The following is a 22,209-nucleotide window of genomic DNA, read 5'->3' on the forward strand; positions in this document are numbered from 1 at the left end:
TGCTCTGGATTGTATAACTCAAAGAATTAGAATCAGAAGTTGTTCTTTGATCACAGTGAAATAAAATTTGCTCCTTGCACTTATTTCCTGAGATTTCCATTTTTCTTTTCTGCTTTGAATTCAGCATCTTTATACAATTTTAGGAACTCTCTTATTAAGCTTTATCCTTAGTCTTATATATAGACATTAAAAATTTTTTCCTACTCCACCATTTTTCTACCTTTGGATCAAAAATGTTTGGAAATTCCATTTTTTTTGAAGGAATGTCATAGATTTATGAAGAATTTATTAGGAGTAAAGTCTTTTTATTAAAACATTTCACCTGTTGTTGTTCAGTTGCCCGATCATGTCCAACCCTTTGTGACTCCATGGATTGCAGCACGCCAGGCCTGCCTGTCCCTCATCATCTCCCAGAGCTTGCCGAAGTTCATGTTCATTGCACTGGTGATGCCATTCAGCCGTCACATCCTCTGATGCCCTCTTCTCCTTCTGTCCTCAATCTTTCCCAGCAGCAGGGACTATTCCAATGAATCATCTGTTTGTGTCAGGTGACCAAAATCCTGGAACTTCAGCTTCAGCATCAGTCTTTCCAGTGAATATTCAGGGTTGATGTCCCTTAAGACTGACTGGTTTGATCTCCTTGCTGTCTAAGGGACTATCAGGAGTCTTCTCCAGCAGCACAGTTTGAAGGCATCAGTTATTCCACATTCTGCCTCTCACAACCATATGTGACCACTGGGAAGACCATAGCCTTGACTATAAGGACCTTTGTTGGCAGAGTAATGTCTCTGCTTTTCAATACACTGTCTAGGTTTGTCATTGGTTTCCTGCCAAGAAGCAATCGTCTTCTGAATCCATGGCTACAGTCACTGTCCACAGTGATTTTGGAGATCAAGAGGAAGAATCTGTCACTGCTTCCACCTTTTCCCCTTCTACTTGTCATGAATTAATGGGGCTGGGTGTCATGATGTTAGTTTTTTTCCAATATTTAGTTTTAAGCTGGCTCTTTAGGAGAGCATTTAATCTACTGGCTGCTTTAAAGAGGATTTTGGTAGGTATTACTTATTGCCCATTTGTTAACTTGTTTTCTGATTGTGTAGTTCTTTGTTTTTCTTTTTTCTTTGCGTTTCTTCTCTTATGATTTAATGATTTTATTTAGTGATATGCTTGTGTTATTTTTCCTTTAGTTTTTGCTTATCTAGTGTAAATTTTTCATGTATGGTAAACAAAGTGTCTTCATATTGTCACGCGAGTGTATGTTCCTCAATTCTTTGTCTCATCACAACAAATATTTGGAGTGACAGACATTAAAGCCCCCTTGGCGTGTCACAGCTCTCAGGTCTTGGATAGACCGTGTTATAGCTCTCAGGTCTCGAATGGACCATGTTATAGCTCTTAGACAAATCAGTGTTACAGCTCTATTTTATTTAGAAGATAGTAGGAAAATCCATCTTTGAGGCGTGAGGGCACGTCGATCTAAAGACACGAGGAGAAGAGCACCCCAGTGCGCAGGAGAGAGAGAGAGAGCTTGCTTTGGCTCCTCTGTTTATCTGTTTATCTCTCCCTGGGCCTGTCCTGTGTAAATTGGGCCAGCCAGGAGTGTTGTTTGTTTTACCTGAGATCCTCACTCTGGTCCTCAGACCTTCTTTTGTGTCGTTTTCATGGGCTTTTCCCTTCCTTGTCTTATAGCCACTGCCATCCTGGACTCCTTTTCCCTGTTCTACCTACCTAACATTCCCCCCTCAAGAGATGGGAGGCCCAATTCTTTGGGAATAGGGGTGTCGAGGTCTTTCTGGCTACTTCCTGCTGAATTGGGATGGCGAGGGGGTATTGGGCCTCCCGCTCTTGTTAGTCTCAAGCCTCAGAGTCCTTATAGTGGTGTCCATCTAAGAGTGTGTGATATTTTCATGGTCGGCTGTAGTTTTACACCTTTGTTGAACTGGCACTGTATGTTGTAGCTTTTTGACCTGGGCAGAGACAAAACAAGTTAGACAATTGACAGTACATGGAATAATCATAAACATCATCAATATAGCATGACAAGGACTAGTAGGGGCATTAGTCAATTTTAAATTCACATCGCCAGGATGGCTCAAGTCCCTGCTTGTTCAAGGATCAGAAGATCTAGCTCCTGTCTGTTTTGGAGTACAATCTCTATCAAGCTGTGTTGGTTCTCTGCAATCAGGCAGACAGGACATGCTTCCTGGTTTTCAAGTCATAAATCTGGCTACCTGAGAACTTAAGCAGCCTAACCCAGACCCAAGAGACTGCCACATATTTTTTCCTAGGTTGACTAATACATTTAAAATTGATTGATTTAATATATGAAAAGATTGGTGTCTGCTGACTCAGTGATACAAGCATCACTGTTGACAAATAAGTGATGGGAATGGAATTCCAGTCGGATGAGAATGAAGAAGGAATGGAAGGAATAAACTGGATCTGGTAAAAGCAGAACATATCTGAGGAGTTTTGCAGTTCATGGGAGTAGGAAAGCAGAGTATTAGGATTGGAGGTGTGAACATTGAAGGGAGGGTATTCAAAAATTTGTTCAGGCTCAGTGTTTCAACATGTCCTATATTTATGAGAAGAATCCAGACCCATGGAGGTAGATGCTATGTTGCAACTGCAGTATTTAGGACACATATTTCACAGTATTGCCTACCACCTTGATATTCCCATGAAAAAGAGCATTGTATAAATATGCACAAAGAGGTATGACAAAGAGTATTACTTGGTAATTTTTTCATTACAGGATGGCTAAGCGTTCCCTGGTGGCACAGTGGTAAAGAATCTGCTTGCCAATGCAGGAGACGTGGGTTCCATCCCTGGTCCAGGAAGATCCCTTGGAATATGGAATGGCAACACACTCCAGTATTCTTGCCTGGAGATTCTCATGGACAGAGGAGCCTGGTGGGCTACAGTACATGGAGTTGCAAAAGAGTTGGACACGATTTAGCAACAGAACAACACCACCAAAATACATGTTTGGTTTGTTAGCCATTCACTTTCTATATGCAAATTGTCTTTGCAAGAATTTTGCTTTGTGTCTTGGAATCTGAGTGTCTTTTTTTTTTTTTTTGCATTCTTTCAAAAGTTAGGACTTTCTTCATCAAGTTTGTAGTTTGCCATTTAATTCTTCTATGTATGTGTAGTTCCATTAATGGAATTGTGTGAGAGTTTATAAATTGTGTTTAATCAAATCTATCAGTTGGACACATTGTGTGTTCCCTTTATTACTTTTAAACATGGAATTTCTTCTGCATCTTTAGTAGTAAGGAATAGATATTATGCATATTGCTATCTTATTTCATATCCAACTATCCTAATTTGTATTATTTTGTTTTTGTGACTAAACCCATTTTTGAAAAGTAACTAACTATCTTTTCTCAAGTTGTGGAACAAATTGTTTTGCATTTAACTAGAGATATTTTATGGGGCTTCCCTGATAGCTCAGCTGGTAAAGAATCCACCTGCAATGCTGGAGACCTGGGTTTGATCCCTGGTTTGGGAAGATCCCCTGGTGAAGGGAAAGGCTACCCACTCCAGTATTTTGGCCTAGAGAATTCCATGGATGATATAGTCCATGGGATCACAAAGAGTTGGACATGACTGAATGACTTTCACTCACTCACATTCTGCCTGCTACCAATCCTTCTTAATATATATTTTATTTCAGATTACTCAAGAGCTATTATATTTCAGTGATCTAATACATAATTTATCATGACCTATAAAGTGAATAAAAAAAAAAATCTTTCAAAGTTACATAAAGATCCTCGGTGGAGGAGACTGAAACCGTATATACCTGACTCTAACGCAGGACTACTGTCTTGTTACTCAAACTGTGATCCACAGACCAAGACCTACACGTTCATCAATACCTAAGAACTTGTTTGAAAGGCAGTTCCTGTGTCTGCTAGAGACCCAATGAGACATACTTTGTATTTCAACCACAAACTTTGATGATTTGTATGCATAATGAGCTTATTGGAGCTCTGGTCTAGAATAGGTTTTCTTACTCTTGGCATTTAGGGCAGGAACATTACTTCTATTGGGTTCTGTCTTGTGGAATATAAATTAGTAGTATCTTTCTCAGTTCAGTTCAGTTCAGTTCAGTCACTCAGTCGTGTCTGACTCTTTGTGACCCCATGAATCACAGCATGCCAGGCCTCCCTGTCCATCACCAACTCCCGGAGTTTACCCAAACTCATGTCCACTGAGTCGGTGACAGCATCCAACCATCTCATCCTCTATCATCCCCTTCTCCTCCTGCCCCCAATCTCTCCCAGCATCAGAGTCTTTTCCAATGAGTCAACTCTTCACATCAGGTGGCCAAAGTACTGGAATTTCAGCTTCAGCATCAGTCCTCCCAGTGAACACCCAGGACTGATCTCCTTTAGGATGGACTGGTTGGATCTCCTTGCAGTCCAAGGGACTCTCAAGAGTCTTCTCCAACACCACAGTTCAAAAGCATGAATTCTTCGGGGCTCAGCTTTCTTCACAGTCCAACTCTCACATCCATACATGACTACTGGAAAAACCATATCCTTGACTAGACAGACCTTTGTTGGCAAAGTAATGTCTCTGCTTTTGAATATGCTATCTAGGTTGGTCATAACTTTTCTTTCAAGGAGTAAGCATCTTTTATTATTATTTTTTATGTGTTTTCTTTTTCTTTTTTTTTAAATTTAAATTTATTTATTTTAATTGGAGGCTAATTACTTTACAATATTGTATTGGTTTTGCCAGTGTCTTTTAATTTCATGGCTGCAATCACCATCTGCAGTGATTTTGGAGCCCCCAAAAATAAAGTCTGACACAGTTTCCTCATCTATTTCCCATGAAGTGATGGGACCAGATGCCATGATCTTCATTTTCTGAATGCTGAGCTTTAAGCCAACTTTTTCACTCTCCTCTTTCATTTTCATCAAGAGGCTCTTTAGTTTCTCTTCACTTTCTGCCATAAGGGTGGTGTCATCTGCATATCTGAGGTTATTGATATTTCTCTTGGCAATCTTGATTCCAGCTTGTGTTTCTTCCAGCCCAGCGTTTCTTATGATGTACTCTGCATAGAAGTTAAACAAGCAGGGTGACAATATACAGCCTGATGTACTCCTTTTCCTATTTGGAACCAGTCTGTTGTTCCATGTCCAGTTCTAATGTTGATTCCTGACCTGCATATAGGTTTCTCAAGAGGCAGGTCAGGTGGTATTCCCATCTTTTCAGAATTTTCCACAGTTTTTTGCATAACAATATCTATATATGTCTTTCATAGTTACAAATATTTTATACTGAGGACTCTTAAATGACAGCTATTAACTCCTGATACAAGTAGGGAATCCTTATCGGCATTATAAAAACTTTCAAGAAACCAAGGATTATAATATCCAAGTTTTATATTAAAGGAGAAAATTTATTCCCTTTTGAAGAAGGGAATAATCATATTCAGAGATTTCAGGTGTTGTGTTCCCAACAAAATCCAAAGCTTTGAAGGCTCTGTGGACCTAGTTGAGGCAAATTGTCCATGTTATATTATTGAGATAATTTGAACTCAGGGCTGTGATGAGGTGTTGGGAGGCTTAGAGCTCTGGAAGTAAGAGAGGTAAAGTCAAAGGAGCTGTAAAAACTGATTTCACCTAACTTATAATGCAGTCTCCTAGGAACAGAGAGTCAGTAGGAAAAAAAAAAAATTATATCCAGACCAGTGTCTCTAAGGGAAATCATGTACTTAGAAGCTGAATTAACAAGAGGAAAACATGCCTAATGAACTGACACAAGAAGCTGTAAACATTTCCTCTGCTACAGTCCCTCAGCCTGTGCCTCTTTGATTGTATAGGATGTGGTTATTTACTTTTGCAGTCCTACATCTGGCTGGGAGACTAATGCTTGGTTTTTATCCTTTCCTGTTTTCTTGTTTGAGGACAAAACTTTGATCTGCCTTGTCAATTAATTAGGGAGAAATTTTGACCTTCACAGAGAAATCATCTACCCAGAGTTCCCAAGCAGGTGAGTCTGAGAGCCCCACAGACACTGGAGGGGAGGATCAGAGAGGATGGAAGCCAGGAACATGTACCTGAGGACCAATCGGGCATAGCCCAGATGCAGAGATCTCTGTGGTTATTTGCTGCTTTTCATAATAATGCATTTATTTACGATGTAAAAAAAGTGACCATCATACTTGGAAAGAAGGATATTAGTTTTGACAATTAAATCTTCTAGAAGCTCAATAGAAGAGGAAATGGGAGACACAGGATATTACCTGTGGTGGGATGCACAGTGAAGTGACAGCATTTCTTTTTATTGTAAGATGGGGCGTATTAGACTCGGTTTCTACATGCAGGAGAACATCTGTACCCAGGACTGTTTGCAAAGACACCCTTGCAATAGTTGTGCAATAAACACACACATTACAGTACCTTCTCTCATGCTAGGTATTCACGTAAGGGGGAAAAAAAACACTTAGTTTCATAGGTGAAAAGATGTATGATAATGAGATTAACTTTTTCTATTTAAAAATGTCTCTACAATTCTTCTGCTTTATAAAGTGCTGTCGCTTATTTTTTATTATTTTTTAATTGAATCCTTTGAAAGAAGAAATTGTTTTCCTTTTCTTTCTTTCTTTCTTTCTTTTTTTTTTAACAAAAACTGAATGTCAAGTCTTCTTCGTATATGTATACATAGATACATTTGTGAGGATGGTACGTTGTTGTTGTTGTTTGGTCACCAAGTTGTGTCCAGCTGTTTGCAACCCCATGAAATATAGCCCACCAGGCTCCTCTGTCCATGGGATTTCCCAGGTAAGAATACTGGAGTGGGTTGCCATGCCCTCCTTCAGGGGATCTTCCTGACCCAGGGATTTAACCCAGGTCTTCTGCATTGGCAGGTTCATATTTTACCACTGAGCCACCAGGGAAACCTGGGGATTGTATAATAATTTATTTTTGGGGTCAAATTTTGGACCAATTTTCGTGTCAAATCTGTCAGTCAGTTTATGCTATAAAGTGTTATGAACTATGTATAGTCACCATGCTGTACAGTACACCCCATTTGTTGCTTTTTCATTGTCACTTTTCTTACTGAATGAATTCAGTTATCACTTTAATATTCTTGATGGTTCAATCCTTGTAAACCAAAATGGAAAGTGAGAGTTCCACAGCATCCTTAGTGATATTAATAATAAATAGCACTTTATACATATTTACTTCTAGTTTCACAACTGTTATTTCTTATTGTTCCTTTTAGCCTTCTAATTAAATCTATTTGCAAAAGTTGCATCAGCTCTGGACATAATTTTTTAATATACATTTATTTATATTCATTGGAGGTTAATTACTTTACAATATTGTATTGGTTTTGTCATACATCAACATGAATCCACCACAGGTATACACTTCTTTACCATATTAAACATTGCCTTCACATTCTGTAAGTGTATTTGAGTCCATCTATTTCAATGAGATGAAATTACAACTTTGGTACCGCTCTGTCTCCTCACTGTAAATGTCCTGTTATATTCTTTCATTTCCCTGTTTTGGCAATTTCAACTTGAATTAGAGACCAATGCTGGTATCATTAAATTCTTACTCTTTTATGTGTTTTTATTAGTTAGTGGTAGATTTTTCATTCAATTTTTTACCTACAGTTGTTCAGGAAGCAATGTATTTTATCTTATTTTGCTTCATAAAGTTAAGTATATTTACTATTTCATAAGTTTTTATTTATGGAATAAGTATTTTTTATTCCTTAATTTTATAGTTTCCTTTAAAGATACCCTTCTAAAATATGCACTTATACATATTCACATACTTTTATACAAAGGTATAAATATAATCCTAAATACATCATTAAATTTTCTTTATGTTTTACTGATAAGTGGCCAGTATGTTTAATGTTTTTCTACAATTTATCCACTTTTGTCTATTTCTCAGCAACAACTCAGGGACTTGCTTCTAAACAACTAGTAATAATGCTGGCTCATTATTTCAATGTCCATATAATATTCCATGGCTGTGTGGCTGTGTGACTCATACATTCGATGGTCTGTATCATTATTTAGCAATAAGGACTATCATATCACTGCTACAAAATTATTTTGAGATTGTTAATTTAACATTGCACTTCTAAACCAAGGGTAACTATCCCTCAGGGGACGTTGAGCAACATCAGTAGACATTTTTTGCTGTCACACTGATGAAGGGCAGGTGGTGGGCAAGGATGCTTCTAAACATCCTACAATGTACAGGACAGACCCCCCCACAGAGAAGGACCTGGCAGAGAATATCCAGTAGTGTGGAGACGGAGGAACCCTGAGTTAAAGAATATTTGTGTTTCTATTATCAATAGCTGTCTTAGGTGGTTTCCACAATGTTCTCCATTTCATATCTCTGCCAGTGAAAGTAGAGAGTTTCCCTTATGTCTGTAATACTTGTTTAAAAGTTTCAACCTCAATCAACATTAAGTTTTTTCCCAGGCTGAAGGTTGTGAATTAGATATCCTCCTGTTTATTAAACTAGTACTCACTTGGAACAAAGATTTGTATATTCAATCAGCAAGTTATTTCTTATTATTACCATACATCTACATATATTTTATGCCTTCTTCTCAACAGTTAACTGCATTTCCAATGATTTTTTACAAAGTATTGTTCTGTGATTGATTTTGGGGTTGTTATTTTTGACCATAAAATGTTTTAAAATTTTATATCATTAAATTTGTGTTTCTTCTTACTTCTGATTTTCTCCCTTGATAATAATAGTTTTCTCACCTGTAGATTTTATATATGGTTTTATATGATCATCTGAAATGGACTGTTCACTTTTACACTGTCTTTTTTAAAAACATGCATTAAATAGGAAACCACTTCATTTCCTTCCAGATAGATGGCCATTTATTCTGAATTTTATTCAACAATCCAGCCTTTTCCTATCAAACTGAAGTACAATCTTCCCATACACTAGTGTTCATATCTAAGGGGATATAATTCATAATCATTCAACAAATATTAACAATGCATATGCTGTTTGCTAGAAATTCCCAGGTAGATTATACATTAGATTCTCTTGAGTCAAGGTCTTTTCTAAATTAGTTATTAATTCATTATTAATGATTGTTTTGATTGTTCTGTTACTGCTAAAAACTGAATGGAATAACAAAAATTGATTGAAACATAACGGTTTTGATGTTCCATTCAGTTTTGTTTAATGCATTTGTATGAAATCACTCTTTTAACTGGTTTAACATTTTTGTCATTCTATTTCATAATTTATAATTTTCTTAATTGTGTTTTTAAAATAAATGCACATGTATTCATGTACATATGGGAAAATAAGAAGTAAAAAAGGGAGCTGAAATCAGTGATGCTTGGAATCTTGCATTATAGTGACACCATCACAATATACTGAAATAAAACAGTGTCCTTAGGCTTAAATCATGGGAAGAAATTTATCCATAAGAAGAGAATGAATTTTCATGACTTCATGGACTCACAGAGTATGGTCTGCAAAAGCCCTTGCATGCTGTTCAAAGATCAGAACTAGAATTAGGATGTTCCCAGTGGATTTATGAAAAAAATTAAAAACATTAAGCCCAAGAATAACAAATAAAATATATCTCATAAGAAAACAGAGATAAGGGCACTTTCCTGGCTGTCCAGTGGTTAGGACTTTGCCTTCCAGTGCACGGGCTGTGGGTTCGATCCCTGGTTGGGAAGCTAAGATCCCACATGTCTCACAGCTAAAGATCTAGAATATAAAACAGGCATAATATTGGAGCATTTTCAATAAAGACTAAAAATGGTCCACATCAAAAAAAAAAAAAAGAAAAAACAGAGACAAGGCAAATTAGTATGGTTTTTCATACCCTACAGATACCATTGCTCTGTCTTTGGAAAAGAGGTATTTTTCTTTCTGATCTTTCCCGGTTATCAAGGGATACAGCTGAAGTTGAAATGTTGCCAAACCGAGAACACCACATTGTCTTAGGGGCTGTTTGAGCTTGTTATATCTTTCCCCTTCATTTTATCTCTCTCTCTCCCATGCTCTTTATACTTATTTAAATATAGGGCAGAAAGTCATTGTAGCTAAAAGAGATCTCAACTGTATTATTTGCTCAGTAGCTTGTGAACTGGAATTTCTAGCTAGTATTTAAACATCCTTTAGGAGAAAGATAATCTGATCTGACAAGCTTGAGGTGTCACCACCCGTGGCTTAAGAAAGGTGGTGCTGGGTGAGAAATTCATGACAGTAACACAGCCCAGGAGGCTATGGTGTGTGTGTATACTTGTGCCTTGTGGAGTGAGAGCAGTTGTTAAAGCAAAGGCACTTGCACTCACATACTAAGGTGACGTGATAAGGTGACAGAAGCCAGAAGTCCATCAAAGATGGTACTAAGAAGACGATCTGATATAATTTACAAGACTCCTTTGCAACTAAATCCATAAAGTTCTGGGAACAAGATGGAAGGAGGGATTCTCTATGGACTGAAGGTTCAGCTATAGCAGGGAAGCCATCTTGTACCTCAGCATCCTTGACACCATCTCTAATCACTCCCCCTCTTGATTATCCCTCTACCCCACTGGCTTTCTCATTTGCCTTTGAACATGTGGAACCAGTATCTTCCTCAGGTTCTTTGCAGTGGCAGTTCCCTCTGCCAGACACACACTTCTCCTGGTATCTCACTAGGTACTTCTCTCTCTTCCTTGACATCTCTTCAAATAACCTCTTGTTTGCAGCCCTTGCAACTTGGTATAAAATAATGCCACCTACTATTCTCTCCTTTATACATGTTTTTGTTTTCTTCATAACACCTGTCACCTTCTAACATATTCTATATTTATTTGAATATCGTCTTTCACCACCCTTGGATTGTGAGAGATTTGTTTTTAAGTGTCTCTGTTTATCCCCTATATGTACTTGAAACATGTTGACTGTCAGCATAATGTTTCTCAAAGGCATAAAAGACTTTCTCATTAAAACTGTAAATGCATGAACTCCTTGGAAATATGCTGAGAATGAGACAAAATTATCTAATTAGAGGTGAAATGTAGTATACCTTCAAGGAGAATTTATCTATATACAACTCATTAACATCAATTTCTTGCCAGCAAAATAGAAATTACAGAAGTTCAGCTATGTGAGTTATACCTGTTTGAAAATTATTCATGTTATTTTCTTTTTTCCCAGTAGTCACTTCCATAGCATGGAATCAAGGAACAAGACACAAATTTCAGAATTTCTCCTTCTGGGACTTTCAGAGGAGCCAGCATTGCAGCCCCTTATATTTGGGCTTTTCCTCTTCATATACCTGATCACTGTGATTGGAAACCTGCTCATCATCCTGGCCACCATCTCAGACCCCCACCTCCACACACCCATGTACTTCTTCCTCTCCAACCTGTCCTTTGTAGATATCTGTTTTATGTCCACCACCATCCCAAAGATGCTGTGGAACATCCAGACACAGAGCAAAGTCATCACCTATGAAGGCTGCATCGTCCAGGTGTATTTTTACTTACTCTTTGCAGCATTAGATGATTTTCTCCTCACCGTGATGGCCTATGACCGTTATGTGGCCATCTGTCAACCCCTGCACTACACAGTCATCATGAACCCTTGGCTCTGCGGACTGTTGGTGCTGCTGTCCTGGATCGTGAGTGCCCTCTTTCCCCTGTTACACAGTTTAACAGTGTTGCAACTGTCCTTCTGCTCAGACTTGGAAATACACCACTTTTTCTGTGAAATCACATGGCTGATCAGACTGGCCTGTTCTGACCCCTTTCTCAATAACATGATGGTGTATTTTGGATCTGTAATTCTCGGGGGTGTTCCCCTGGCTGGTATCCTTTACTCTTACTCTAAGATAGTGTCCTCTATCTGTGGAATCTCATCAGCTCAGGGACAGTATAAAGCATTCTCCACCTGTGCATCTCACCTCTCTGTTGTCTCCTTATTTTATTGCTCAGCCTTAGGAGTGTATCTTAGCTTCACTGCTACCCACAGCTCACACACAAGTGCTATAGTATCGGTGATGTACACTGTGGTCACACCCATGCTGAACCCCTTCATCTACAGTCTGAGAAACAAAGACATAAAAAGGGCTCTGAAAAGATTCTTTGGGATGGAAATGTTTGTAAAAGGGCCATTTGCCCTTGGGCTGAAAAACTGCCCATGATAGCAGGGTCAAAGCCTCATAGGGGGATATGTGATTCTTTGATTAGACTATGATAATAGCAATTGCTTCTTCAGTTTATAGCCTGGTATTTTCATTTCTTTGATTTCAGCTTCTCTATATGATTTTAAAAGCATCCTTTCTTAACTTTTCTGTTCCTTATCATCTAAGATTTTTCTCTTGTTATTTTTCTACTCTTTCAAATTGATTCAAAACCATGTGTGAAACATATGTAAATTCCCATTTATCTCATGATGCTTCACACATTTCTTAAGAATAAATTCTTCTGAAATTATATACTTTATACTGAGTAATTTTTCTTTATTTTTGCTAAAAGAATAATCACGAATTGTGCTACTTCTGTGGGAAAAAAACTAACTTGGAAACCAAACCAATTACACAATTTCATAGGAGAGTAAAATGTGAAACTACAGTTTATCATGCCTTAGTTCTTCATACCTTGGATCATCACTACCATAATTGCTTTTTTTGAAAATGTAGATGTTAACAGATAGTGTATTTCATAAATGGTCATCTGATTTTAAGCCTTCACAGGGTACAATTCTTTATTTAACCTAGTGTCTACATTCTCTATAGGAGTTACTGGTAAAGCTGATCATCAAATGCATGTCTCTAATTGACATCTATGTGAAACAGAAATTTCAATAAAGACTTTGGCATAATAAGACCTAGAGTCAGAGAGACATTAAGTATGATGCAGCAAAAATTTGTGTCAGATTATATCTTTGCAAATTATTTTTTCATGATGTCCATTTACTTACTGATGTATGTAATTTAGTATCTGTGTGTAAAGGGGTTTATTGTTGGGGTGAAAGAGTTTTTGGCATAATTATATCTTTCTGCTTGCAAACGTCCATTGTTGCCTACAAATAAATGGCTCCTTCCATTGCTCTAGATGAAATATTTCCCCCATTCCATTTCTGTTATAATCAGTGAAAGAGTGAATGTATAATATAAATATCATATTTATATGATATACACTATATATATATATAATATTATAATATATATGTCCAAATTATGGCCCATTAGGCCTTAAATTCCCTTCTAGTCTTGTGATAAATGGGCTTCCCTGATAGCTCATTTGGTAACGAATCTGCCCACCATGCAGGAGACCCCAGTTTGATTCCTGGGTCGGGAAGATCCACTGGAGAAGGAACAGGCTACCCACTCCAGTGTTCTTGGGCTTCCTTTTTGGCTCAGCTGGTAAAGAATCCACCGGCAATGTGGGAAGGTTCCCTGGGGAAGGCAAAGGCTACCACTCCAGCATTCTGCTCTGGAGAATTCCATGGACTGTACAGTCCATGGCATCACAAAGAGTCAGACTGAGCGACTTCCATGTTTTCACTTTCCTGTGATAAAGTTATATGTTTCTCACACATAGGTATATCCTTTCAAGCTTTCTTGCTTACCTACAAGGAAAACTAAGTGGAATCCCTTTTTAATAAAATTGTATGACAAAAACTTGAATAATAGAGAAGTCATGAATGTTATTCAGATATCATAACAATTGCCTAGAAATAAAGCAACACGTTATGATAATTCTCTCAGTTCTGTTCACTTGGATTAGTGTATATCAGTTAGCTGTTGTTACATAACAAGTCATCCTAAAAGTAAATGATTTAGTATAATGAATTTTTTATGTAATAAGTTTCTATGATGGGGAGTTGACCTGAGTTATGATTGTTTCCACATGGATCTACTGTCAGCTGTCAGATTCTATTTTGTGTTTTAAAGTCTCTTCCACGATGGTGTGTTCAGCTGTAGTGGTCTTCTGTCTTGAACAACTTTGTGCCAGTTTCTTCCCTTTATGTAAGTAGAATAGTCTTTAATTTATTGAGGATGGTGACTGCATGAGAGTTGGACCGTAATGAAGGCTGAGCGTCAAAGAATTGATGCTTTCCAATTGTGGTGTTGGAGAAAACTCCTGAGAGTCCCTTGGTCTGCAAGGAAATCAAACCAGTCAATCCTACAGGAAATCACCCCTGAATATTCATTGGAAGAACTGATGCTGAAGCTGAAGTGACAATATGTTGGCCACCTGATGTGAAGAACTGATTCATTGGAAAAGACCCTGAAGCTGGGAAAGTTTGAAGGTAAAAGGAGAAGGAGGTGGCAGAGGATGAGATGGTTAGATTGCATCATTGACTCAAAGGACTTGAATTTGAGCTAGCTCTGGGAGATGGTGAAGGACAGAGAAGCCTGTCATGTTACAGTCCACGGGGTTGCAAAGAATCGGACTTAACTTAGAGATTGAACAACAGTCTTTTAGTTTATAAGAAAAAAAAAACACCCTTGTATTTCTCAAATGTTAATTGGCTGTATTTGAATTTCACTGTTCCTAAATCCATATATGCCACTTTGCTTTCTTCCCAGTTAGAGGAGCTGTCTCTCACCAGTTTTATGTGATTAATATACTACCCTTGGAAAAGACCCTGATGCTGGGAAACATTGAAGGCAGGAGGAGAAGGGGATGACAGGGTGAAATGGTTGGATGGCATCACTGACTCAATAGACATGAGTTTGAGTTAACTCTGGGAGTTGGTCATGGACAGGGAGGTCTGACATGCTATAGTCCATGGGGTCGCAAAGAGTCAGACATGACTGAGCAACTGAACTGAATTGAACTGAACTGAAAATACTACCCTTAATAATGCACAACCAGAAAATTTTAATTCTTTTTTTTTTCCCAGAGTTGACACATTGTCATTTTATTTATTTTAATATAAATTTATTTATTTTAATTGGAGGCTAATTACTTTACAATATTGTATTGGTTTTGTCATACATTGACATGAATCCACAATGGGTATACATGTGTTCCCCATCTTGAAACCCCCTCCCACTTCTCTCCCCATACCATCCCTCTGGCTCATCCCAGTGCACCAGCCCTGAGCATCCTATATCATGCATAGAACCTGGACTGGTGATTCATTTCACATATGAAAATATACATGTTTCAACGCCATTATCCCAAATCATCCCACCCTTGCCCTCTCCTACAGAGTCCAGAAGACTGTTCTATACATCTGTGTCTCTTTTGCTGTCTCGCATACAGGGTTATCATTACCATCTTTCTAAATTCCATATATAAAATATATATGCATTATTATACTGTATTGGTTTTTTTTTTTTTTTTGGCTTCCTTCACTCTGTATAATAGGCTCCAGTTTCATCCACCTCATTAGAACTTATTCAAATGTATTCTTTTTAATGGCTGAGTAATATTCCATTGTTTATATGTATCACAGCTTTCTTATCCATTCGTCTGCTGAAGGACATCTAGGTTTAATTCTCAACTAATTCACTAGAGTGCAATTAAATATAAAAACTACACATTTTTAAAATGTACAATTTTATAAATTTCAGAAACCAATATACATGGTTCCATTTGTATAATTTTAAAAGGTCCACAATAAATTTTAATTTATTTGTAATGTTATTGTTAATAATGAAATTTCCCTAAGCCTCAGTTTTATCTTTCAGAAGGAAATGTGAGATGATAAATCCTAACTTTTACTTGGAGGTTGTGATGAATGCATAAAATGTATGTAATACTTTGCTGAGTCCCGAAACATTGTTCAAGTTTAGGAATATGTATATGTGTCTGCATCTGTATACACTTTCTCTGAAATAAATACACATGCACACATAGATTTAAATGCACGGCTTCATTTGTAATTCCATCCATTGTGCTGAAAGAAAACACGAGAGAAAGTTGGAAGGATAGAAGTAAAAAAATGAATGCTTGAATGAACATAAATTAGAAAAAATGTAGAAACGTTAATACACAGATTTAAAGTAGAATGTGTGACCTGAATTTTAACAATGATTTACTTTTCCTGTCTTAAATTCCAAAGGCCTCAGAGTCAGATCCACATTTACGTTGAGACAAAGTGAAGTTCTCTGTACCAGCTCAGCTCAGTTCAGTTCCGTCGCTCAGTCGTGTCCGACTCTTTGCGACCCCATGGATCACAGCACGCCAGGCCTCCCTGTCCATCACCAACTCCGGGGGCAAAATCTCTCCAGAATAACTAAAACTTTCTCCTATTAAAGATCAGAGTGTAACATAAAATGATGTTATATAAGGGAAGTTCATTGATTGACTCCAAAGGGTTAAACTCAGTTCCTAGAAGCAGTATGTGTGCTGTTCTGTGCTAAGTCACTTAAGTCTTGTCCGACTCTTTCGTGACCCCATGGACTGTAGCCTGCCAGGCTCCTCTGTCCATGGGATTCTCCAGGAAAGAATACTGGAGTGGGCTTTCTCTAGGGGATCTTCCTGATCCAGGGATCCTACCTATGTCTCTTATATTTCCTGCATTGGCAGGTGGGTTGTTTAATTTCTGCTGTAAGTAGGAAATCAGTTTAGGCTTTGCAAAACTTGCTTGTAACCAAGGATTATAATACCCAAGTTTTATGTTAAGGAGCAAAGTTATCCCCTGTTTTGAAAAGGGTAATGGTCATATTCAGAGACTTCTTGGGTTGTGTTCCCACAACAGATCAAAGCATTGAAGACCCAAAGGACCTAGTCAAGACCAATTGTCAGTATTATACTTTTGAGAAAACTTGAACTCAGGGATGTGATGAGGTGTCGGGAGCCTTAGAGCTTTGGAAGTAGGAGAGGTAAAGGTAAACAAGTGAGGAAACTGAATTTACCTAACTTATAATGGAGTCTCTTAGGAACAGAGAATCAGAAGAAAAAAATGCATTCTGTCCAGACCAGTGTCACCAGGGGCAATAACGAACTTAAAGGGTGGGGTAACAAAGGGAAAACATGTCTAATGAGCTGACATGGAAGATGTAAATATCTCCTCTGCTGCAGTCCCTCAGCCTCTTCCTCTTTGGTTGGACAGTACGTGTTCATTGCTTTTGTGGTCCTACATCTGGATGGAAGACCAATGCTTGATCGTCTTAGCTGTCCTGTACAGAGACAGCACATGAGTCTGCATCACCAGCTACTTATGGGAGAACTTTGACTTTCACAGGGAAATTTCCCAGACAAAGTGAGACAAACCTCCCAAACAGGTGGGTCTGAGAGCTCCACAGACACTGCAGAAGAGGATCAGAAGGATGGAAACCAGGAATGTACCTGAGATCACCTGAGGGCCAATCTAGCATAGCCCTGAGGCAGAGGTCACCATGGTTGCTTGCTGGGTTTCCTGAAGATGCATTTATTTATGATGCTGAAAAGGAATAGTGAACTCGAAAATGAGATCGTCAGTGTTGACAATTAAGTCATGCTAGTGGAAGCCCAACAGAAGAACAAATAGGAGGGATAAACTGCATCCAGTAAAACTGGAACATGAATCCAAGGTTCTTGTTAATTAACAGCAGTAGACAAATAGGGTATTAATTGTAGAGGGGCAGTCAGTGAGGTGAAGGCGTTTCATTTTATTGTAAGATGGGGCATATTAGACTGTGCCTCCACATAGAGGAGAAAGATCTAAACTGAGGACTGTTTGCAAATACACACTTCCAATAGCTGTGTAGGAAACACACACATTACAGTATCTTCTCTTGTTTTTGTGTTCACTTAAGAGAAAAAAAAACTTAGTTATATAAGTGTAAGGATGTATGCTAGTTAGGTTTACTTTGCAACTATTTTATTATCTGTGAGGCTAAATAGATCTGTGGATTTGTTAGCCATGCAGTGTTTCTCTATTAAAAAAAAAGTCTCTAAAACTATTTTGTTTTATACAGTGGTATCAGGTGTTATTCCCTTTTTAAATTGCATTCTTTGATGGGAAGGATTATTTTTTAACAAAAAACTTAAATTTGTGATTTAGCTCTTTTATATATGCATAGATGTATTTGTGGGATTATATAAGAATTGATAAATTTTGTTGGTCAAGTCTTCCAACATTCTCTCCATTGCTTTCCCAAAAGAATTTGGGTATAACTGACCTTTGACAATAAATGCATTACAGGTGCACAGCATAATGGTTCAATATTTGTTTATATTGCTAAATGATCACCACAGTAAATCTCCTTAACATGTCACCACACATAGTTACAATTTATTTCTTGTGAGGAGAGTTTTTAGGATATACTGTCTCTTAGCAACTTACAATTATTCTAAAAAAATGTGTTATGAACTATAGTCGCCATGCTGCATAGTACATGCCGCTCATTGCTCTTTATTGTTATTTTTCTTACTGTAATATTTTAGTTGTCACTTTAATATTCTTAAAGTGTTAACTCTTCATGTAAGCCAGAAAGGAAAGTGGGGCTTCTTTAGCACCTTTAGTGCTGATAAATAACTTCTTATACATATTTACTTCTATTAAGAGTTTCTCATCTGTTTTTATTTTTATTCCTTTTGGCCTTCTGATTAAATCGTTTCCCAAAAGTTGCATCATCTCTGACCATAATTCTTTACTATTTGACTTACATTCTATAGCCATATTTGAATTCCTCTCTCTACATATAAGATAAAATTATAACTTAGATACTGCTCCTTCCTCATATTGTAAATGTTCTTTTGTTATATTGCTTCACTTCCAAATCTTTGGGAATTTGATCTTGAATTAGTGATCCATGTTAATATTGCTAATTTTTTTACTCTTTTGTGTATTTTTATCAGTTAGTTGTAGGTTTTCATTCAATTTTATTATTCAAATTATTATCGTGGTGCTAGCGGTAAAGAACCTGTCTGCCAAGCAGGAGAATTAAGAGATGCAGTTTTGATCTCGGGGTTGGGAAGATACCCTGGAGGAGGGCATGACAACACACTCTAGGCTTCTTGCCTGGAGAATCCCATGGACAGATGGAGGCTACTTGCAGGCTACGGTCTATAGCGTTGCATGGAGTCGGACACGACTGAAGTGATTTAGCACATAGCACATTGCCCAGGAAACAGTACTGTTAACATAATTGCACTCTCACCAATATATTTTGTTGCATAAGTTCTTAGGTTTTGAAAAATCTCTTTCTAAAATGTGTTCTTATACATACTTTTACACAAATGCATCAATATAATCCTGAATACATCATAAATGGTTTTTATATTTTAGTGGCAAATCGTCATTATGTTTAATGTTTTCTACAGTTTGTCCCTCTTTTGTTTCTTTCTCAATAATACCTCAGGGACTTGCTTCCAATCAACCAGTATAATGGTGGTTCATTATTTTAATATCTGTATAATATCACATGGTGTGGCTCACACATTTGGTGGTCTATAACATTATTTATCAATAAGTGACTATTATATCACTGCTGCAAAAATATTTTGAGATTCTTAATTTAATACAGCATTTCTCCACTAAGGGTGTCCCCCACAGTCCTTTAAGAAATATTCATAGACAGTATTTGCTTGTCACACTGATGAATGGTAAGTGGTGGGCAATGATGTTTCTAAACATCCTGCAATTTACAGGACAGACTCCACCCCAGAGAAGGATCCAGCAGAGAATGTCCAATAGTGCAGAGACTGAAGAATCCAGATTTTAAAACTATCCGTGTTTCTGCTTTCAGTAGAAATGAAGTTCCAATGTAGCTTTTTATATATTTGTCTAAAGTGGACTGCTTAATTTTACACTGGGGTCTTTAGTCCCTTTTAAAAAGATGTGTCAGATAAGGAACTACTTAATTTCCTCCTAGAGAGATGGCCATTTATTCCAGCTTTTATTCAACAATCCTGCCTTTTCCAACCAAATTGAATACAACTGTCCCATAGGATAGTGTTCATATCTAAAGGGACCTAATTCCTAATCATTCAAAACATTATAACAAAGCATCTGCTATTTGCCAGAAATTTCTGGGTCATTGTATGTTATATTCTCTTGAGTTGAGGTCTTTTCTAAATTAATTATTAATTCATGTCATGAATGTTTTATTACTCCTATTAATTCCCTGGTGGCTCAGAAACTAAAGCGTCTTCCTACAATACAGGAGACTCAGATTCAATCCCCTCCTGGGTCGGGAAGAGGCCCTGGAGAAGGAAATGGCAACCCACTCCAGTATTCTTGCCTGGAAAATCCCATGGATGAAGGAGCCTGGTAGGCTATAAACCACGGGGTCACAAAGAGTCAGACACGACTGAGCAACTTTGCTTTCACCCCTAGTGTATGTCAAGTTTCAGTCAGCTTTTGCTGTTCCATTCAGTTTTCTTTAATACATTTATAGGAAATCATACTTTCAACTGGATTCATGTTTTAGCTATATTTTGTCATTTCATAATTTCTCATTGTCTTAAGTGTGTTTTTTAAATAAATGCAAATATATCCACAGACTTGGGAAAACAAGAATTGAACAAGGCAGTTTAAGTCTTTGATGATTAGTATCTTGCAATATAGTGACAATGTCACAGTACACTGAAATAAAATATAGTGTCCTCAGGTTTAACCCATGTAAAGAAATTTATCCAGAATAAGAGAAAGAATTTTCTTTACCTGCTCAAGCTTTATAGAGTTTGGTCTGGAAAGGCCTTTGCCTGTTGGACAAAGACCAGAACTAGAATTGAAGTGTGCCCATTGGATTAATTAAAAAACTGAAAACATTAAGCCCAAGAGTAATAAACAAATTATGACCTATAAGAAAACAGAGACAGGGCTTGCCTCATTCAGCATCAGAATGCACAAAAAAGATCAAACTATATAGAAAAGCACAGGAAAGACATCTTCTACTGTCTCATATAACACATACATAACTTTTGTCATATTTTCTATGTTTTTATTTTTGAATTGTTGAGTTTGCGCCCTTTACTTATTTTTCTCTTGGGGTATTAAATCTGTATGGTTTTTCACATCATACATGTATCACTGCTTCTGTCCTTGGAAATAAGATATGTTTCTTTCTGGTTTTTTCCTGGGCATCAAAGAGATACAGCTGAGGTTGGAAGGTTGCTAATCCAAGGAAGCTTTTCTTCGTCAAATTGTTTTGGGGATGATTTTAGTTTCTTAGATCTTTTCCCTTCATTTTATTTCTCCCTCACATTTCATGTTTCTTTAAATACAGGGCAGAAAGCGGCTGTAGCTAAAAGGAACCCCAACTTTATTATTCCCCCAGAAGCTTATGATCTGGAATTTATGGGTGCCATTTAAACATTGTTTATGAGAGAATTAATCTGATCTGACTAGTTGGGGTGGTTACCACCCCTGGCTTAAGGAGGGTGGCTCTGGTTGAGAAATTCAAGACAGAAACACAGTCCAGAAGCCATGGCGTGTCTGTGCATTGTGGAGTGGGAGCAGGTCTTAAAGCACAGGCACCGGGTGGGACTCATACATTAAGGTGATATAGTAAGGTGACAGAGGCCAGAACTCAATCAAAGACGGTACTGAGACTAGGATCTGCTTTATTTCACAGGAAGTCTTTGCAACTAAAACCATAAAGTGCTGGGAACAATGTGAAAGGAGGGATTCTCTGTGGACTGAAGTGTCAGCTCTAGCTGGGAGGCCACCTTGCTCCTCAGCATCCCTGACACCATCTCTAATCACTCCCTCTCTTGATTATCCCTCTACCCCACTGGCTTTCTCATTTGCCTTTGAACATGTGGAACCAGCATCTTCCTCAGGCCCTTTGAAGTGGCAGTTCCCTCTGCCAGACACACTTCTCCTGGTATCTCACTAGGTACTTCTGTCTCTTCCTTGACATCTCTTCAAATAACCCCTTGTTTGCAGCCCTTGCAACTTGGTATAAAATATTGCCACCTACTATTCTTTCCTTTATACATGTTTTTGTTTTCTTCATAACACCTGTCACCTTCTAACATATTCTATATTTATTTGAATATCATCTTTCACCATCCTTGGATTGTGGGAGATTTATTTTTAGGCACCTCTACTTATTCTCTGTATGGCTTGGGACAAGTTTGCTCTCAATATGTATCTCAAATGCATGAAAGAATTTCTCATTAAAACTGTAAACACATGAATCATTTGGAAATATACTGAGAATGGGCCAAAAATTTCTATTCAGAGGTGAAATGGAATATAACTTCATGGAGAATTTATCTACATACAACATATTAACATCAATTTCATGCCAACAAAATTGAAATTATAGTGTTTTGGTGATGTGAGT

General features: G+C 37.6%; 1 protein-coding gene across 1 annotated transcript; it reads left to right on the forward strand.

The window, feature by feature from the left end:
- Window positions 1-11,199: 11,199 nt before the first annotated feature.
- Window positions 11,200-12,171, forward strand: LOC138085913 (olfactory receptor 7A17-like). Its single transcript, XM_068980530.1, has one exon. It carries the CDS (start codon window positions 11,200-11,202, stop codon window positions 12,169-12,171), a length of 972 nt encoding a protein of 323 aa, XP_068836631.1.
- Window positions 12,172-22,209: the final 10,038 nt, after the last annotated feature.

The sequence above is a fragment of the Capricornis sumatraensis genome, chromosome 9, assembly GCF_032405125.1.
Source record: "Capricornis sumatraensis isolate serow.1 chromosome 9, serow.2, whole genome shotgun sequence".
Lineage (NCBI taxonomy): Eukaryota > Metazoa > Chordata > Mammalia > Artiodactyla > Bovidae > Capricornis > Capricornis sumatraensis.

Bases quoted from the DNA above. Each gene is read 5' to 3' on its own strand.
- LOC138085913 (XM_068980530.1), top strand. From the start codon at position 11,200: ATGGAATCAAGGAACAAGACACAAATTTCAGAATTTCTCCTTCTGGGA.